Source organism: Rousettus aegyptiacus, unplaced genomic scaffold, assembly GCF_014176215.1.
Source record: "Rousettus aegyptiacus isolate mRouAeg1 unplaced genomic scaffold, mRouAeg1.p scaffold_m13_p_4, whole genome shotgun sequence".
Classification (NCBI taxonomy): domain Eukaryota; kingdom Metazoa; phylum Chordata; class Mammalia; order Chiroptera; family Pteropodidae; genus Rousettus; species Rousettus aegyptiacus.
The window spans coordinates 155109314-155128504 of NW_023416307.1; the positions used below are offsets into that span (position 1 = coordinate 155109314).

General features: G+C 40.5%; 1 protein-coding gene across 3 annotated transcripts in view; it reads left to right on the forward strand.

Annotated features, from left to right (window-relative positions):
• ARIH2 (ariadne RBR E3 ubiquitin protein ligase 2) overlaps nucleotides 1-19191 on the forward strand; it is a 41873-nt gene that overhangs the window by 12770 nt on the left and 9912 nt on the right. For 2 of the 3 annotated variants that reach the window (XR_001597525.2, XM_016149906.2), the window contains exons 4-6: nucleotides 14678-14745; nucleotides 17391-17454; nucleotides 18979-19129. Coding sequence is in view for 2 of the 3 variants with exons in the window: in XM_016149906.2 (XP_016005392.1) it covers nucleotides 14678-14745; nucleotides 17391-17454; nucleotides 18979-19129 (283 nt within the window). In the remaining variant the exon portion in view is untranslated. Of the gene's footprint in view, nucleotides 1-3763; nucleotides 3810-14677; nucleotides 14746-17390; nucleotides 17455-18978; nucleotides 19130-19191 lie in introns of all 3 variants that reach the window. The other variant, XM_016149908.2, reaches the window with a different exon arrangement.

Sequence of the window (19191 nt, forward strand, 5' to 3'; positions counted from 1 at the left end):
CGCTGTGTGACCTTTTCCATTTAGTTGCTTTCACTTAGCATAATGTTTTTGAGGTTTATCCAAGTTGTAGCATGCATCAGTATTTTATTTGTGTGTGTGTGTATAAGAGACCCTTCATTTTTTAATGTGACTGGCTAACCAAAAATCACCAGACATTTTAGGAAAATCTACAGAATGAAAGAGAAACAGAAAAATTGACCGAAATTGAAACAGACCAGTAGATAATTTTGCTTGTTTTTAAAAGCACACTGTTTAGCATTTACCAAGATAGTCAAGATATGACATACATAAAATAATCAGATGCCATCAGGAAGAAACAATCAAAATAAAAAGAACTCATGGAGATGAATTAGGCGTTTGCAAAGTTAAAAAAGATTTCATAGACAAATCAGAAGATAAAATCAAGAAAATCTCTCAATATCAAGTCAAAATACAGTAAAAAAAAAAAAGTGAAAAAAAGATATAGAGGATCAATCTAAAGATCTAACATCTAGAATTTCTGGGAAGAGAGAACAAAAATTGAAAGGAGGAAAATACTGAAAAGTATAAGAAGAAAATTACCAGGAGCTGAAGAGGAGAGCTGTCTTCATAGTGAAAGGGTTGACCCATTGCTAGACTTGTCACTGTTATAGTTCAGAAAAACAGGATAGACTGGAAAACCTTAACATTTTCCATAAAGAGATACCACGTCTTCTAAAAGAAATGAGAATCAGATGTGTCGTCAGCCGCAGTGACAACCAGAAGACAGTACAGCCACAGTCTTCAAAGTCCTGAAGGAAAATGGTTTTGAGCCTAGATTTCTGTCATTGCAGAGTAAACTTATTTTCAGATGTGCAAGGACTTCTGAAATTTACTTTTCTTGTACTTTTGCTGATGATGTTAGTTGCAGATAAAAATCAAAAAAGGAGAAGATCAAGAATTCAAGAAATGTTCCAACTGATGTAATAAACCAGAAAAGTCTCAAGATGTCACTTACACAACAAGCCTGCAAAGGAGCCCACATTTGAACAGAATTTTGGTGGGATTCAAGAACAATTTCTTAGGGCTAGGAATGGGGTAGATTCCAAGCAATAGGTAGAACGAAGAAGCTAGAAGATAGTTGGGATTCGGTGAAGAAACAAACCATAAACTCCTTCTAAGGGGTAAGGGAATTCTAATTCCCATGCAAAGCAGAAAAACTACCCTCAATCACAAGCCAAATATAAAGCAAACGCATACGTGGCCCAAGTATGAGTAATTGGCGGCAACTAAATAAAGATAATGTATTCGTGCCTAATGTATGAACACTCTCTTTTGAGTGGCCCATGGCAGTAACATTGGAAACACAAAGAAAAATGCAATTCTGGACCTGTAAACAATGATATCTTAAAAGTTACAAAGGTAACTGTTAGAGGAACTGAAAAGTGATTTAAACATTAAACAGTTGGTCTTGAAAGAGGGAGATAGGGAGTGTTGTAAGTACACTAAGTCTGGTAAAGAACTGTGGACATATTCAATGCTGAACGTCCTAGAACCTAGACAAGTGACTGATAGAGATTTCTCCTGAATAGGAAGACTAGGGGGATTGGGGCAGAGGTAGGGGGTGTGTGTGGTGGCTGCTGTTCTTTTTAATCAAAGTGCTCTTTACTTACCATTTTATTTTCTTTGTTCATTGGCAGTTGGGTTAGGTTAAGAATTTGTTGCTTCCCAATAAACAAGTATTGCCTGGTGTCTTCTGTTGTTTTAACTTTTAGGTAGATGCTAAGAGAGATGAGGGGAAAATAGTTTAACCTCTACCATAAAATAACTTAAAGATTTTTTTTTGGTTTTAGTTTCTGCCCCCTCCATTTTTAGAATGGTGAAAGGAGATTTAAATAAACCTTTTCTACTTCTATTTCATATTTTTCTGATATATCTACTAAAAGTATCATTTTGATTATCTTGCTGTTTTGATAAACTCCAGACTGCAGCCCGAACTCCTTCCTGTTGCTCCTCTCCATGACCCATGTTTGGTTTTTGCTTTCTGAAACCTGTCAGCATCTTTGCCCTTCCTGCACCCTTCAGAAGACCTCTTGGCCCTCCATCTTTTTTTTTTTTTTTTTTTTTAACCTTAGGGGAACTGTGTCTGGCCTCTTCCTGAATCCCCTGAGGACTTAGAAGACCATGGGGCATGCCTGGGCTATGGAGGAGGATGTGGATGTGCAGTGACTTAAGATTAGACCGCTGGAGTCAAGCAGAGGGTAGTGTTAGCACATAGGACCTAGTACTGACACAGGCATTGTTCCAGGTGCTTGGGTATGGCAGAGAAGGAAATTACATAAACAGGTTATAAAAATCATGTGTTTTGAGCATAGCTAAGGACAACAGTTAGTAGGTCTGTCTTTGAAACATGCTTTTGGAGTCTGTCTTTGTCAGTAAGATGTGGTAGCCTCTGAGGTGTCCTCTGGAGAAGCATGGGACCCGAATGGTACTGCCTAGATGGTATTTGATAGTCCCTCTCTTTTGCCTCTTCGCAGTAGCAGTAGCTGGAAGAGACAGCATTGTTTGAAATCATGTTTGGACAAGATGGGCTTGTGGCTGCGGGAACACGATAGGAGACTTGACTTTTAGTCCTACTTCGTGCAGGTCATTGGATATCAACTCCTATCTGCATTTCTTTTGGTCGTGGTTATTGGACATGACCTTGGTTTGCAGAAATGGTGGTCATCTGCCTATATGGCATCCCCTTGAAAACTGTTAGAATTCTAGAAGGGGCTGTAACCAGCCTTTTTATTCTAAGTACTTCCCAGAGGCTTTTCACTGAAATTCACCTAAAAGATATGCCGGCTGGGATTTACTTCACAGTAATCTAGAATGTTGGGGATAGGCGAGGTACAGATGCAGTGGGCCTGGCCATGAGTTGATTGGAGCTGAGTGACTGGTACGTGGGTTTCATTACATTCTTCACTGTTGTAGATGCTTGGAGTTTTTCATAATTAAAAAAGTACACTCATGGTCAAGGAATGATAACTTTTATATTTTTGCTTTATTATATTTTGCATAAAAAACTTACAGTGAGGTCTTTGAGATTTTTTGATATTGATGCTAATGATTAGAGAGTGTAACAGGACTGAATTAAGGTTAGACCGGAGAGGAATTGTCAGATTTGTGTTTATTAAAGCATATACAACAAGTGGGCGCCTTGATTACAAGGCAGCCCTGCCTCCATGGAGACCTTTAAAGAAAAAATGAAAGAAAACAAAGCTATGATTAGGTGCCAAGGAGCTGACCTCCTAGAGGCTGAGAGTATGTGGGTGTGGAGTATGGGAGAAGCGAAGGCCTACCATTTAAATTAGACGTTAGGGGTGAGCCTGGCTTAAGGCCAGAGGCCCTCAGACCCCCTACCACCATCACTGCTGCTGATTTTGCCCCATTTTAGGCTGGTGTTCACCTGCTCCTTTGTCTCGGTGCTTTAACCTTGTTTCTTCCTCTTACCCCTTCAGTGCTTTCTCGCCTCACCCGAACCCCAAGACCTGAGTCCATCCATCTTGATCTCGTTAGGCTAGTTTTCGTCTATCATCTCCCTTTCTACCCCAGGCGCAGAAGCTGGCCCACAGTTCACTCCTTTCCTTCATCTCTGCTGTGTAGGGAATGACCACTAGTGTTAACGTATGTCACTGGACCACAGAGTGGCTTAACACAGGCTGAGGCATGGAGACCTTTTCGTGTAGCCTTAAAAGATTTCAGGCAGTTGGCAAGTAAGAATTCTAAATAAAAATTGAAACTACCACCTGTATTTTTTCAGGCCGTTGATGCTCACTGCCATCAGCTGCATCCTCCCTATGGCACTGGTAAGTGTGGGAAGGGCTGGTGACAGTTTTGGTGGGCTGCTGGATTTCTTTTTTCTGGGGGAAAAAAATCTATTTGCAAGCTGTGTTGTTAACTTGTCCCTGAGGGCTGGACAGTGTTAACCAGCTATAGGAGACTAAAAAGAGGGCGAAGCAACTGACCATGCTCATGGATTTCCTTGGGGAACTGTTGTCAGCAGAGGCTGTTCAGTATGTGCCTTGATCCTTACGTAAAATTAGCATGTTCTGTGCATTATTTTGAGTAATAAACATACACTATCCAAGTGCTCTGGGATGTCAAGTAACAACTGTTAAATTTCCTGAAATTTTTAAAACATTTTTCTGCAAAGCTAGATGTTGTCTGTGTAGTAGACGAGGTCCAGAACGTCGTGTATACTTAAGTTTCCTTCAGCAGCAGGATTGATCCCCCTCTGGTATTTTAAGTTCTTTATGGTCGGGGGATCGAGAAATGTTTGTTCTAATGATTAATGTAAATTTTTGATAGAGACTTGAAATTTTTGGAGGGTGGGGGTGGGTGGGTAAAGGTTTGGTGGAAACCAGGAAAGAAATGTGTGGCTTATTTACTAACAAACTTCAGGTGGAGTCGGGGACCTGTGGTTTGAAAAGTTATTTTACCACAGCCTGCTTTCTGCTTAGGGACCTAACGGAGAGAAAACACAGGATAAAGTTGAAACATAGAGCAGGGAAGCAAGTCACAGAATTGCTAAAGTATAAACTGATAGCCAAATTGCTACTGGAGTTGCCTTGTACAAGCTTCTGAAATCCTGCAGCTGTCTCCCTGTAATGAGTGGCTCAGAAGCCACACAGATCCTGAAGTTTTATTTTACCAAAGTGGTTTCCATTCCAAGCCGTCAGTTTGATGTTTACACTATTTCATTTCTCTAGTCTCTGAAGCCCTTAGATCATAGAAAAAAGGGCCTCTGGGATATCTAATGAAATGCTGAGGTGGTGGACTTGAGCGCTGTTAACCACGTCAGGAGCTGCTTGCTGGTAACAGTGGCTAAAGCATTCGTGTACCCTTAGCATCATTAGCTCACATCCTGCGTTTCCCCTGGTCCCCACCCCCACCTTCCCAAGCCCGACTTAGGAAACAGATAGAACTCTGTGGCACATTTACACATTCTTTATTTAAAATAAACAAACAAACAAACGGAAAGGAGAACTTGGCTCCCCAGCAACGGTTTCCTTTAGGTATCTCTGCACAGGTGGTAACTCCTGAACATTTTTTGAGGGCCTGCGTCAGGGAAATACCTTTTAAGTGTCTGTCCCAAACAGACCATAGAGGGTGACAAGGTATTTTTCGTTCCACCTTGGAGAGATACTGTTGACCAGCAGCAAGTCCTTTTTGGCATGCGTGCAGCTAAGTGTTTCCCGGAATAAAAATCTAGAAACATCTGAGGGTGTTGAGATTGTAAATGCAATGGCAAAACAAAGCCAGATTTGATTGGTAATGCAGAGCAGTGTCTAGGGCAAATGACCAGTGATCCCACAGTCCTTCGAAGCTGGAGGGGAAGCTCCCCCAGAGGCTTCTGACCCGTTTGAGTCAGGTTTGAGGGCACAGGGAAGGAGGGAAAAAGGACGTGGAAGATGAGCTGCGCTTGGCCTCTGCAGCGACGCCATCATCAACTCTGAAAGCTTACTCTGTACCACCCAGAGAAGAGCGCACTCTTCAGCCTTTGATGAACTTTATACCACTACTCGCCTTCCCTTTCCCACCTTGGTCAGTCACACTTCTTTCCCCATCTCCCAGGAAAAGTGAAAGAGGACTTCTTGTCTTTGGGGCTTGTTGTTACACTGACCAAGGCTTAGGCACAATGTGATTTCTCAGATGCAGGCCAGGGGGTGAAAGAAGGCAGGCCTGAGCTGGGCCTTGTGGTACTGTTGTGAAGTCGTCAGCATTACAGACGCATGGGGAAGTTTCACCTATTTATGTTAAAATTTGTGTTGTATAATCAGTCAACCCTATCTAAGTTATGGAAAAAAATTCTTGAGTTTTTTCTTTTGAGGAGTAAGTAAAAGGTCAGAGTGAACTATTTCATGTAGTAGTGTAAGGGTCAATCCTTTGTTTACTTTGATATTCATTTATGCAAGTCGTTGTCATTGAATTAAATTTGGCCAGCTTTCCCCCTTGACTTCTGTTATAAAAAATTTAAAGCACACAAAGAAGTTTAAAGAATTGTACAGTGGGCATCTGTATACCTGTCATCTAGATTATACAATTTTTAACCTTTTGCTACATTTGCTTGATCATGTATCTATCAGTCAGTTTTATTTTTACATAGCTTTAGAGGAGGAGTATTTACATTTCATTACGTTCACTCTTTTTAAAGTGTACTATTAGATGAGTTTTAGTAAATTTCTACAGCTATGCAGCCATCACCACAATTTGAGTTATAGAACATGTTCATCACTCAGAGTTCCCTTGTGTCCATCTGTAGTCAGTCTTCACTCCCAGCCCCAGACAACTACTGATCATGTTTCTGTCTCTATAGTTTTGCCTATTCTAGAAATTTCATATAAATAGAATTATACAATATGTAGTCTTTTGTGTCTGGCTGCTTCTCACCTAGCATAATGTTTTTGAGGTTCATCCATGTCGTATCATGTCAGTAGTGCCTTTCTTTTTATTGCTGAGTAATGTTATTCCATCGTATGGATATATACCACACTTTGTGTATTTTTTCATTAGTTGATGGACATTGGGGTTGTTTCCAGTTTTTGGCTGTTATGAATATGCTGCTATGACTATTCATGTCCAGGGCTTTATTTGGACATGTGTTTCCATTTCTCTTGGGTAGATATTAGGAGTGGGATTGCTAGTTCAGATAGTAAGTTTAAGAAATTGCCAAACTATTTGCCAGGGTGACTCAACTCTTTTCCTTTCCACCAGCATTATAGAAAGGTTCCAGTTTCTCCACATTCTTGCTAGCACTTGCTAAGGTCATTCTTTTGGATTATAATCATTCTAGTGAGTACATGTGGTATCTTGTGTTAATTTTCATTTTCCTAATGACTAATGATATTGGGTCTTGTCTTGTGCTTATTTGCTTCTTTTTGATGAAGTGTCCAAATCTTTTGCCCGGTTTTAAAAATTGGGTTGTCTTACTATTGAATTGCATGATATATATTCTGAATTAACTCCTTTATCAGATACATGATTTGCAATTATTTTCTCTCAGTCTGTGACTTGTCTCTGGCATTTTCTTAATAATGTCTTTTGAGAGTAAAAATAATTTTGATGAAGTCCAATTTATCAATTTTCTCTTTTAAGGTTTGTGTGTTTGTTGTCGTATCTAAGAAATCTTTGCCTAAACAAAGGTTGCAAAGATTTTCTCCTAGCAGTTTTATAGTTTTCAGTTTTATATTTAAATCTATGAACTATTTTGAGTTAGAGTTGTGTGAAATAAGAGTCTTATGTTCTGTTTTGTTTGCTTATTTCATATAATGATGTTCTGTTATTCTAGAACCATTTGTTGAAAAGCTATCCTTTCTTCCATTGAATTACCTTGGCACCTTTGTTTAAATTACCCATAAATATGAGTTTACTTCTGGACTCTTGTTTCATTGATCTGCTTGTCTGTGTTTAAGCCAGTACCCCACTTTCTTGATTATTGTAGCTTTATAGCAAATCGTGAAGTCAGACGGTATAAGTCCTTTGCTCTTTTAAGATTGCTTTGGATATTCTGGGTTTTTTACATTTCCACAGACTTCAGGAACTCTGCTTTGATTTTGATTAATTTTTGATTGCTCTGTTCATTCTATAGCTGTGTTATCCAGTATGGAAGCTATGACCACATTTAGCCATTGGGCATTTGAAATGTGGCTCGTTTTAATTGGTATGTATGATAATTCTAAAATAATACAATGGACTTTGAAGACTTAAAAGGTTGCAAAATAATTCATTAATTTTTCATTGATTACATGTTGAAATAATATTTTAGATATTTTGGCTTAAATAAATATATTATTAAAATACATTTCACCTGTTTAAAATTTTAGTTTAGTTTTCATTTGTTCGCTGCTGCATGGAAATACATTTGATTTTTGTATATAGATCTTATATTTTGTTACCTTACTAAATTTTTAAATTAGTTTTAGAAGTAGTTTTGTAGATTCTAATAGGATTTTTTTGTGTAAACAGTCATTTTATCTAGGAATAGTGACTGATTTGTTTTTTCTTTTCTAATCTTTTGTCTTTTATGTCTTTTTTTTTTTTCTTTTTCCTTGCCCTATTGCCCTGGCTAGGGCCTCCAATATAATGTTAAATAGGTGGTGAGAGTGGTCATCCATGCCATTTTTTGATCTTAACATTCACTGTTTCATTATTGAGTATAATATTTTTCTTTGCTGACCTACATTAGATTCAGGCAGTTCACTTTATTCCTAATATGATAAGGATTTTTATCTTGAATACGTATTGAATTTTGTCAAGTGGGTTTTCTGCATCTACTGAAATGATAATTTGTTTTTTCTTCCTTTATTTTGTTAGTTCGGTGAATTACTTTTAGCGGTTTCAGTGTTAAATGAACCTTCCATTCCTGCTATACCTAAGACCTGCAATAAACCTCACTTGATTGTGATACGTTGTCCTCTCTCTGTATTGGTGGATTTAATTTACAATAATGTCTGGATTGGTTTTTGTGTTTATGTTCATAAGAGAGATTGGTCTATAATATTTTTTTTCTTTTTATATTTTTGTGTCAGGGTTGTGTTAGGTTAGCCTCATAAAATGACTTTGGAAGAAGTATACCTTCATCATCTAGTTTCCCAAAGTGTTTTTGTAAGATTAGTGTTGATAGAATTCACCAGTAAAAAATTCTGGGTTTGAAATTTTGTGCGAGAAGCTTTGATCATGAATTCAATGTCTTCGATAGATACAGAGCTGTTCAGTTTTTCTTTTTAATTTTGTGTCAGTTTTGGTAAGTATTTTTCAAAGAGCTTGTCAATATCATCTAAGACAGTGGTCTCCAGTCTTGTTGGCACTAGGGACCGGTGCTCCTATAAGAATCTGATGCCTGTACTGTATACTTGAAACTAATTTAAATAAATAAATTTATTAAAAAAAAAAAAAAGAATCTAATGCCTGACGATCTGAGGTGGAGCTGAGGCAGTGATGCTAGCGCTTGGGGAGCGGCTGCAGATACAGATGAAGCTTCTCTTGCTTGCCCACTGCTCACCTCCTGCTGTGTGGCCTGGTTCCTAACAGTCTATGGTCTGGGGGTTGGAGACCTCTGATCTAAGATGTCATATTTATTAGAATTAGATCATTCATAATATTACCTTACTTTCCTTTTAACATCTAGAAGATTTGTAGGGATAGTCTCTCTTTCACACTGCTGTTATTGGTAACTTGTATTCTCTTTTTATCTTAATTGCTCTAGCTAAAGTTTTTTTTTTTTTTATCAACTTTGTTGATATTTTTAAAGAATCAATTTTTGGACTTTGTTATTTTTCACTATTATTAGGTTTGGATTTTATTTATGTTTTTATCTTTATTATTTTTCTTTCACTTGCTTTTAGTTGTCTTTTTCTAGCTTCTTAAGGTGGGCCCTTATGTCATTGAGTTTTGGACCTTTTCTAGTATAAACATTTACAGTTGTAAATTTTCCTCTAGGCAAATACCACATAATAACATTTATTATGTGGTATTTTCATTATCATTTTCTTCAAAACATTTTCTAATTTCTCTTGTGATTTCTTCTTTGACACACAAGTCTATACAGAAGTACGTTCTTTAATTTCCAAATATTTGCTACAGAAAAGGACATTCTTGGTAGAGTACAGTTAGGGAAGTACATGGGGATGTTGGAATCACTAGGTGTCTTGCTGGACTCTTGAGAGTGGTGGTTCAGTGGTGGATCTTTTTGACACTTTTACTAAGGGCTTTAAGGTACTACTGGTGATGGAGAGCAGTGACGGGTTTTTAACAGGGTGGGGGACTGATCCCGGCAAGATGTAAGTGCTCTGTAAATATTAGCCGTTATTGTACTATTATATCAGGGCTTCAGAAAGCTCATCCTGAGGATTATGGAGTGGAGGGGTACAGGCAATATACAGGCATGTAAATCTAAGGCACCTGTCTATTGTCCAGGTGATAAGTGAGGCTCTTCTGATGTGAGTGCTTTGGAGAGGCAGGACTGAGATTGGGCAATGGAGTGGTGGTGATGGTGGGGGAGATTGGAATGGTAGGGAAGAGTGAGACGTAGAGTGAGACAAAAGGCCAAGGGTTCTAGCTTGGAAGGTGTGAGAGTGTTGCCCCAAGTGCCAGGTGGGCAAACAGAAAGACAAACACATTTAGAGTACAGGCATACCTTGGAGATACTGTGGGTTTGGTTTCAGATACTGCAGTAAAATGAGTATTGCAGTACAGTGAGTCACAACTTTTTTGTTTTCCGATTGTATATAAAAGTTACATTTACACTATATTAAGTGTGCAATAACATTATGTCTTTTAAAAACTGTACGTGCATACCTTAGTTAAAAAATACTTTATTGCTAAAAAATGTTAACCATCATCTGAAAAATGACACCGATAGACTTGCTTGACATAGGGTTGCCACAGACCTTCAGTTTGTGAAAAACGCAATGTCTGCGTAGCACCATAAAACAGGATATGCCTGTACCTGAACAGGTGCTGCAAGAAAGTCATCACAGAGACCAAAAGGACTATTAAAGCAGAGGGAGTGTAAATGTCAGATTCTTTTAATGAGATAAGACATAAGAAATATTTGTTGAATTTAGCAAAGGGAGTTTTATATTGCCTGGTGTATATGTATAAAGAATACCTTGGGATGTCCACTGTGAACAGTTCCAAATAGATTGAAATTCAGCAGTTGAATCAACATCTTGTCAAATTGTGAACCAAATTGAATTAAAATCAAATCTGTGCATTTCGAGTTTCTGCTTTTGGCACATGCATTAAACTTTCTAAAGTATTATATATAAATTATCAAGTATGACTCTTGAGAATGGGATTAAGATGTAGTTTAACATGATTTTTTGGGGGGGCGGTGGGAGGAGATAGGAAAATAGCTTATCTTTGCAATTGAGAGTCTTTGTTCAAATTCACTTTAACTGTCCCTGACTCATGGTGTTGTGAAAGTCTAAAGTGGCCATCGAAGACAGGTCCCACCAGCTTGGAATTTGCAATGTAGACGAGGGCGAGAGTCACAGGCATGCTGGGAAAGTGACCCATTACTCTTTGGCCCCTGAGATGGAGAAAATGTGGACTCTGTGATTCTGTTTCTTTGAATAAAGGCTCAGATAATCTGTAATTACCTTGGGATTATAAATTTTTATAGAAGAAACTTTCTGGTTCTTAGTTTCTAGTCTTCCTCAATTAGTGTTCCAGAAGTAGAAAAAGGACTCAAATAAGACTCGTAATCTTATTACACGTTGATTTAATAAAACTGCAAATTTAACTTGAACATGACATGGCCATATTTGTTCCTTCCTAAGTCATTAGCCTGTTTTGGCTTTCAGTGGTGTATTACCACACTGGACCCATTTTCCTTTTGGAAAAGGTTTGACTTTTTCATTATAAGTCCTTCTCGATAATATAGTTGACCCTTGAACAATGCGGGGATTAGGGGCACAGAGCTCCGCACAGTGAAAAACCGGAGTATAACTGCACTCTTGGGTTCCCAGCCTCGGAATTGACCCTTGAACAGCACAGGTTTGAACTGGACAGGTCATTTGGAAAACTCCCGCATGCAAGAGAACCCACGCAGTTCAAACCTGTGTTGTCTGAGGGTGAACTGTACATAATCCTGACTACTACCAGGTTATTAATTTCCGGATCAAAACAGACCAGCAAGAGTCGGTTTTGATTCTGCCAAAAGGCTCTTTTCTCCACATTGAACACATACAGGAGAGCGGAAGGCAGGCTTTCCCCAGCTGTGAAGCGTCGACTCTCGTAGATGCAGAATGGATTGCAGTAATGGTGTGAATGCTCAGGAACTTTGTTCCTGAGAGAGCTCAGCTGTTTGCATTCTGAGAAAGATGGGTTTTTATCTTTAATGTATAATTATCATCCAGTGTTTGTCCTGGCCTGTCTGCTGAAGGTGGCTTAAGTAGTGTCCACTCCCCCACCCCACATTCCGCCCTGAAATCACCAGGGGTTGCTCCCTCTGGGACTGCTGGGGGAGGGATGGGGGGTGCAGCCAGTGTTCTCTGTGACCCAGATCAGGAAGGGGGTGGCTTTCCTGCCGAGGCTACCTTTTTAACATAAAGTGTCCTAAGTACTCTTCTTCCACCCTGTGCTTTTGCGTAGGGCCTTTTGGAGCCTGACTTCCCTATAGATCTTCCTCCATGTCCATTACTGGGAGAGGTGCAGTCACACTGCCTTTGCTTAAATTAATGGTCTCAGAATTCCTTCATGTTTCTATGCTCTACAGTGGGCACGACATGGGCCGTTCCCACGCCCCCATCCGTGCTGTGTGGACGGCAGTAGCGCCTCCTGCAGAAGGCTGGCGGGAGGTGCGTACAGCTGACATGTGCACCCACTCCCTTGTTTATGTTGGTATTTCTCGACTGTTGGCACCAGAAAAATAGATTCACATCACTCAACTGTCAATTTTATAAACTGTTAGGTGCATCCTCTCTTCACATTTGTTCTCACCAAAACTCAGCTCCACTGAGATATTCTGGGTTTGTCATTAGTGGACTTCTAAGTCATCGATAAAACTTTCAGCACAGGGCTGTGTTGTTTTCCCTAGGTGGGCCACACCTGGTGTGCAAATCCTGAGGCTTTGTTGCTACTGTTAGTGCTGTTGAAATCAAGTGATCAGACCAGGTATAGTGTTAAAATTCTGTTTCTTCAGGAAGGTCAGATTCTATTCTGAAAATACAGATTAAAGACATGATGTAATTTAGTGACCAGCATGTATTTAGTGGCCAGTCCCGTCCCAGCTACTGCGGGTCTGTGAGAGGCAACCTGGCTCCCGCTCTGAGCTTAGAGGCTTCACCTGAGCGATCTGCAGTGACCTGGGGAGGTGGCCAGGATTCCTGTGGGTTTCCTTCGTGACTCACTGCCTTCGATAGGACCTGGTAGCCACTGCATGGCAAGACATGTAGAAGTTCAGCTGGAAGGCAGTGAGTGCAGGGCTGACTGGGCTCCATTTGGGTAAAATATAGCATGGAGAAAAGTTCCCAGCAGAAAAGTTCCCAGTGGAGAGCTCATTTTTAAACAGTAGCACTATCAGGTTTTAAAAATATATTTGTAGCTAAAAGCTACATTCGGGCAGTTAAAGTTTAAAGCAAACATTTTGTCTCTGGTTTCATTTTGTGATAGTGGTCTGTTGTGGATGGATAGTTTTGTTATGAATAGTTCTAACAATTAGAAGAAATGTTAGCTGTAATTGAGGAGTCCTAGGTCTAAAGTCTCCATGGGCCTCAACAAAAAACAGCACCGTAGCAAGATGCATGAGTCAGATGCCTCTTGCCTTGCATGGAAGGGAAGTGCCACCCCTCCACACCCCCCACCCGCAGTGAAGCAAGCTGTCTTGAGTCCTTGGTTTTCTCCAAATGTTCCTGGGCTTTAGGACAGGAAGGCAGCCACTCACTGCACACCTTTGACACTGATTACGCATGCCACTTTCTTGTAGGGCTGCATCTGCCTCCGTGCAGGAGTGACTTGAACACTAGGAGCAGGGAGCACACGTTGTTTACTGCGTGTCTTCCCCACTGCAGTTCTCATCTGTGGACCAGGCTTGCACTACCCTACAGATCCTTGGTGGTTCCTCTTTTAAAGACTCAGTGCAGTGAGCAGAATACCAAGGTTCTGGGTATACTCTTGCTTCCTGGCCTGAAGTGTGCTCCTCCTTTCTCCTCAATACAGTAGCAGATACAGTAGCACCCTCGTGCAGCAGCAGTGCTCCTTGGGAAGCCTGGTTAGGCATCCACACACATCTCAATCTTCTGGCCGCATCCCGGTCTTAACTCCCAGGGTGGTCTGTTTTGTAACTAGCTTACTTCCCCTATTAACAAGATATTGGCTATAACATGTACATCCTACTACTTACTGGCTTCTTTAACCTGAGATTAAAATGTGAATTTCTTTCTATGTCAATAAACTTCTGCAACATTTTTTCAGTGACTACATAGTTGTCCCTGCATGAATCTCACGCATTATGTATCTAGTTCCTGTTTGTTGAGCTTATTTCTAATTTTTTACTCTTGTAAAACACTGTGGTACACATATCTTCTCTCATTTCCTCAGAAAATTTTACAGAAGTAGAATTGCTAGCTCAGGGCACGTTCTGAGGTTCTTGGTAACCGTAAGCAATGTGCTTTAAAAGAGTATAGGAGCCAGAAAGCCTACCTGCAAGACTTTTAAATTATCCTCGCAATTAGGGCTCCCTGGTTGCTGGGCATTCAGATATTTTAAGCGGGTGTTTTTTTGTTCATTCTCCTTTGTTTTGCTGAATTTATACAAGAATTCCAAGCCTGGAGATTTTCTGCAAGTAGCAGGCCTAACAAAAAGTACACTTCCCATGTGTGTGGCCTCCTACAGCAGCATGTGGGAACTATATCACATTAGGGAGCCCATAGGTCTTATAGCTGCTTAAATTGGATGCTGGATCATTATTTACTGTACATGAGATGGTTTTGCTTAAGTTTCAATTCAAATTAATTTCTTGGAAGTCATTAATGAAAACAAAGAAAAAAATTGAAGTAATTCAGGAAATAAGATTATATAAGAGTGAACTTAAAAGACAAAGCAGAGAACCAAGAGGAAGAATTTGGATGTCAAGCCTGGGCCTGCTATAGATATGAATATATGCATTTCTCAAAATGTAGAGGGCTCTGAAAGAAACTAGTTATAATTTGATTTTTTTCTTTCTTTCTAGGTATCTCATTCAGTTGCTAAACTTATATTAGTTAATTTCCACTGGCAAGTTGCAGAGATATTGGACAGGTAAGGTGTTTGCAGAGGAGGTGGCATCAGCCATGGCTCCTCTCTCTGCCCGGCCACCCAGGGGCAGTTACTGTTTATGTTTCAGATTCTATCCTTACAGGGTACATGCTATATTTTTAAAACATCGGGTCACATTGTATATCCTTTTTTCTGTTTAGGGTGAACATTTCCCCATATACTTTTTACATATTTCTACTCCAGTTTTATTGCAAGCACAGTATTTCATCATATAGATAGATGTTGCATACATTTTCCCAAACCTCTGCTGTTGAACAGTGAAGTTCCAATTGTTTACGCCCTTGTTAATTTGTAATCGGTGCCCTTCTAGACAACACTTGCCAACATCTCTACTTATTTCTTTTGGATACGTCAGGAGGAATGCATCATAATATAGCACATATTACCTTCGGAAAAGGTTGGCCAGTTTTCCACCCACCTCCAGAACCAGAGCTCTTGAGGCGCAGACCTGGGAGTCCCAAGGTATCTTGGAAGTTGGCAGGAGGAGGAGTTTCTCCCCCTGGTCCTCCGGAGACATTCCCTGTACACCTGCCGCCACACAGGCTTGTGCCTTCTCATCTTCAGCACTGTCGACATTTTGGGCTAGATAACTGTTGTGGGGGGACTGTTCTGAGAATTGTAGAAAGTTTGGCAGAATCCCTAGGCTCCACCTACTATAGGTCAGTATTACCCTCAAGTCCTTAAAAATCAGAAATGTCTTCAGACACTGCCAGATAACCCCTAGAATGCGAAATTTCCCCTGGTGAGAAGCACTGGTCTCCATCCTGCCCTTTCACGCTCCAGTGAGTCCATCTCTGTACAGTGCGATTCCACGTATGTGCAGAGGAAGGTCATGCCTCTCCTTCTCCAGGCTAAACACAGCTGGGGCAGCCATACCAGCTGGAGTGTCTCCTCCCCCTCGGAAAAGAGCAAATGTGTTCCTGATTCACTAAGTACACTTCACTGTGTATACGCAAGAGCTGAATTATTTGGATAGACTTGCAGATGAACTTCCACTGTCTGCACCACATTCCTGTGACCCCAGACTCTGCAGCCACGTGGGTTCCAGAGGGAGGTTGGGTATCTCTCACTGTCCACACTCTTTAGCATAACTTGGAAATGGAGAAAATTTGGGTGGTTAACGATATTAAGAATACTAGTGTGAAAAGTAGGAGTTAAAGTAGTTGGAGGAGGCATTCTGGCTCGGTGGAGTATGTACATACATGAAACGTAATTCTTCCCTGCTCAGATTCCTGGTATCTTGGTAATGCATTTTCCTGGGCTTTTTGTGGCACCTTTTTTGCCACATAATGATTGTTTTTATTTTTAAATGTATTTATGCCATACGTCATTTTAGAAGGAATTAAATTTTTATTATGGAATATTTCTTTTTCAAAAATGTGTGTGTGCATGCATGTGTGATGTGTATAGGTTTTAAAGAATAATAGAGCAAACGCTCTAAGTGTCCACCCAAAAAAGAAACTCTCGCCTTTAAGGGGTGGTGGGGCGACCCTGTGGCAGTGATTCCTGCCTGGCCACACCCTCTAAAGCAACTAGTAACTTGAATTTGGGATTGATCATTTTCTTATTTATTCTTAAGTTATATATCTTTTAGTTTTAGAGTTTTTTTTTTGTTTTGGTTTTTTTTAGAACTTGACAGACATATCATGCTATATATGTGTTCAGTTTTTCAAATTACAAGGTTGTATTTTGTGACTTTTATCCATTCTCAAAAAAACCATGTGTGAGGTTTTTTGTTTTGTTTTTTTTTTTTTGCTGTTACAAACAATGAAGCTCTCGGGACTGTACATGAATCCTGCTGTCATATAATTTTTGTAGGATTGAGTATAGAGAGTGAGTACTGGACTGTAGGGTATTTGTTTCTAAAGCTCTACTAGATAATGCCAAAATGTCTTTCAGAGTGGTTGTACCATGCTACATACCCACCAGTGTATGTGAGTGTTCCTCATACTGTCACACTTAGTTTTACAATCTGGTGGGTGTAAATGCCATCTAATGGTTTTTTAATTTCAATGTTCCTAATTATTAAGAAGGTTGAGCATCTTTTCATATGTTTAATGCCTGTTTCTGCTTTGTCTTCTATGAAATGCATGTTCTCTTGTTTGCCTATTTTTACTGTTATTTTGTCTTTTCAAGTGGACTTTTAGGATTTTTTTTTAAAATTCTGAATAGCATTTCTTTGCCAGATATGTATTGAATTATCTTCTAGTTTATAGGTTGGCTTTTTACTTTATGGTGTGTCCTGATGAACCGAAGCATAATTGTCAGTTTTCCTTTATGCTTTGCATTTTCTGTCTTAAAATATCCTTTCCTATTTTGAAGCCGTAGAAATATTTGCCTGTATTTCCAGAAAAAAATTTAAAGCAGAAGTGATCCCTCATAAGTGTTTTTTTACAGTTCAGTGCTTTCGAGTCAGGGTTATTATTCTCATACCAACTGAGAGCTGAACATTTGAAAGAGAAAAAAAGTACTAAAGTAAAAGGAAGTTTGGTTCTGTAACAAGGTAATTAGACACAAAAACACTTTTGTGGACTGCATCCCATGTTGATCTCTTCTGTTTTTCTTTGGAGGTAAAAATGTTTGTCTTCAGTTCCTGATTCCCTTTATTTCTGCTTTTTGTTTTGTAGATACAAGTCTAATTCTGCTCAGCTGCTTGTTGAGGCTCGAGTTCAGCCCAACCCATCAAAACATGTGAGTGTCTCCTTGTGTGAGGCTTCTTCTAATGCATATGACTCTTGCTGTGACTTACAGTGCTGGTGAGAGCCATCTTGGTTTGTTTATAGTGCAACATGCCTAAGGTATTTGTTCCAATATAGGCCTAAATCATTCATTTCTGTTATATTTTGAAAAGTTTCCTCAAAATGCCAGTCATTGCCAATCGTGGGGTCCTCTGCAGCCTCACCTTCGTCTTTGCACGTACACACAGCCTGCACTCCGTTTCCGCTGAGTTCCTTGGTGTCCCCATGCTCACTGCATGCCTCTTGGATTCTGCTGTGTCTTCTCTGGCCTGGAATGTCCAGAAAATCCGCATCTTTGCTTGTGGGAATGGAACTCACTTTTAAAGACTCATTCGACTCGTCTCTCACAAAGCCTGTCTCCTGTGATCACTCCCCTCCAAACTCCTCTAGTTATATTTTTAAACCTTTAATGTATGTTATAGTGTTTCACTCATCTTTTCAGTTCTCTCTCAGGCTGTAAGTGCTTTCAGGATAGGAACCGTGTCTTACAATGCCTAACAATTTCTTGTGTATCTAGAAGTTCAACAAATAGTTGTTAAATGAATGAGGGCCATGTTGAAAGAGCTCTCAGGAGGGAGAATTGGGCTCAGATCACTGCATAACTTCTGCAGCCTCTTAATGAGAAAATTTCCAGGAGCACACTGGATAAACATGGGAATACAGTTCTTCTCTTCAAGTTGTTTTTGTATTTTCAGTGAACTAGCAAGCACCTGATGTAGACTTAGGGTAGACTTTGTCCATTGGTCATGGTTTTGACCAGGGTCCCAGGTTGTCTCCGCCACCTTGTGTAGCGTAGCAGGGATCCTGCAGTTCCAGCTTTATAGTTATTTGCCCACATCCTGGAAGAGTTTCTTCCCTAGTTGGAGCCTTCCTCAGCCTGCCCAATTAATTGTATGTGACATCTCTTTGGTGTGTGAAGGAAGAATTGTAACTGGTAAAAGCCGTAATATTTTGTATCTTGGACATAACGGATATGGAAAGACACTGTTTTTGTTAAGTCACACTTCAGCGTGGGCTGTTTGTTAGAAGCTTTACACACTCAGCCTGTAAGAACCTTTATGACTGGGTTTGTAGTACTTATTGAGGGGCAGCTTTGTGCTGTGGTGAGTGGGGAGCAGTTGACGAAAGAAACTCAGGCTCCAAAAGCAGTTGGACTGAGTGACCCCTGAATTTGGAAACCCTAGCTTTTCAGCCCGACATTATGCACTGCTGTAAGTTCTCACGTTGGCTTTCCCTCTGCGTGTCTGCGTCCTGGTGATGCTGCAAGCCCTGCTCACGTGCCACCTCCTTCGGGAGGCCTTTCCGATAGACGCTTTCTGCTCGGAACGCGGGTCTCCCGGAGTCCGCACGCTGCAGCTGAGCTCGCACTCACTGCAGGGTCAGGGCTGCCTCCCATGCACCCAGCTGCACGAGGCACCCGTGGCCTCCCAGGAGCCGAAGGCTGCTCTTTGACTCACATGGCCCTGCTTCTCCCCAGGTCCCGACGGCCCATCCCCCTCACCACTGCGCAGTGTGCATGCAGTTCGTGCGGAAGGAAAACCTGCTCGCTCTCGCCTGTCAGCACCAGTTTTGCCGCAGCTGCTGGGAGCAGCACTGCTCAGTACTCGTCAAAGACGGCGTGGGTGTGGGTGAGTCTGCCGGCGCATTTGTAAAAGGCTGGCTCGAAGTATTTATTTCTGATTCTGCCCTT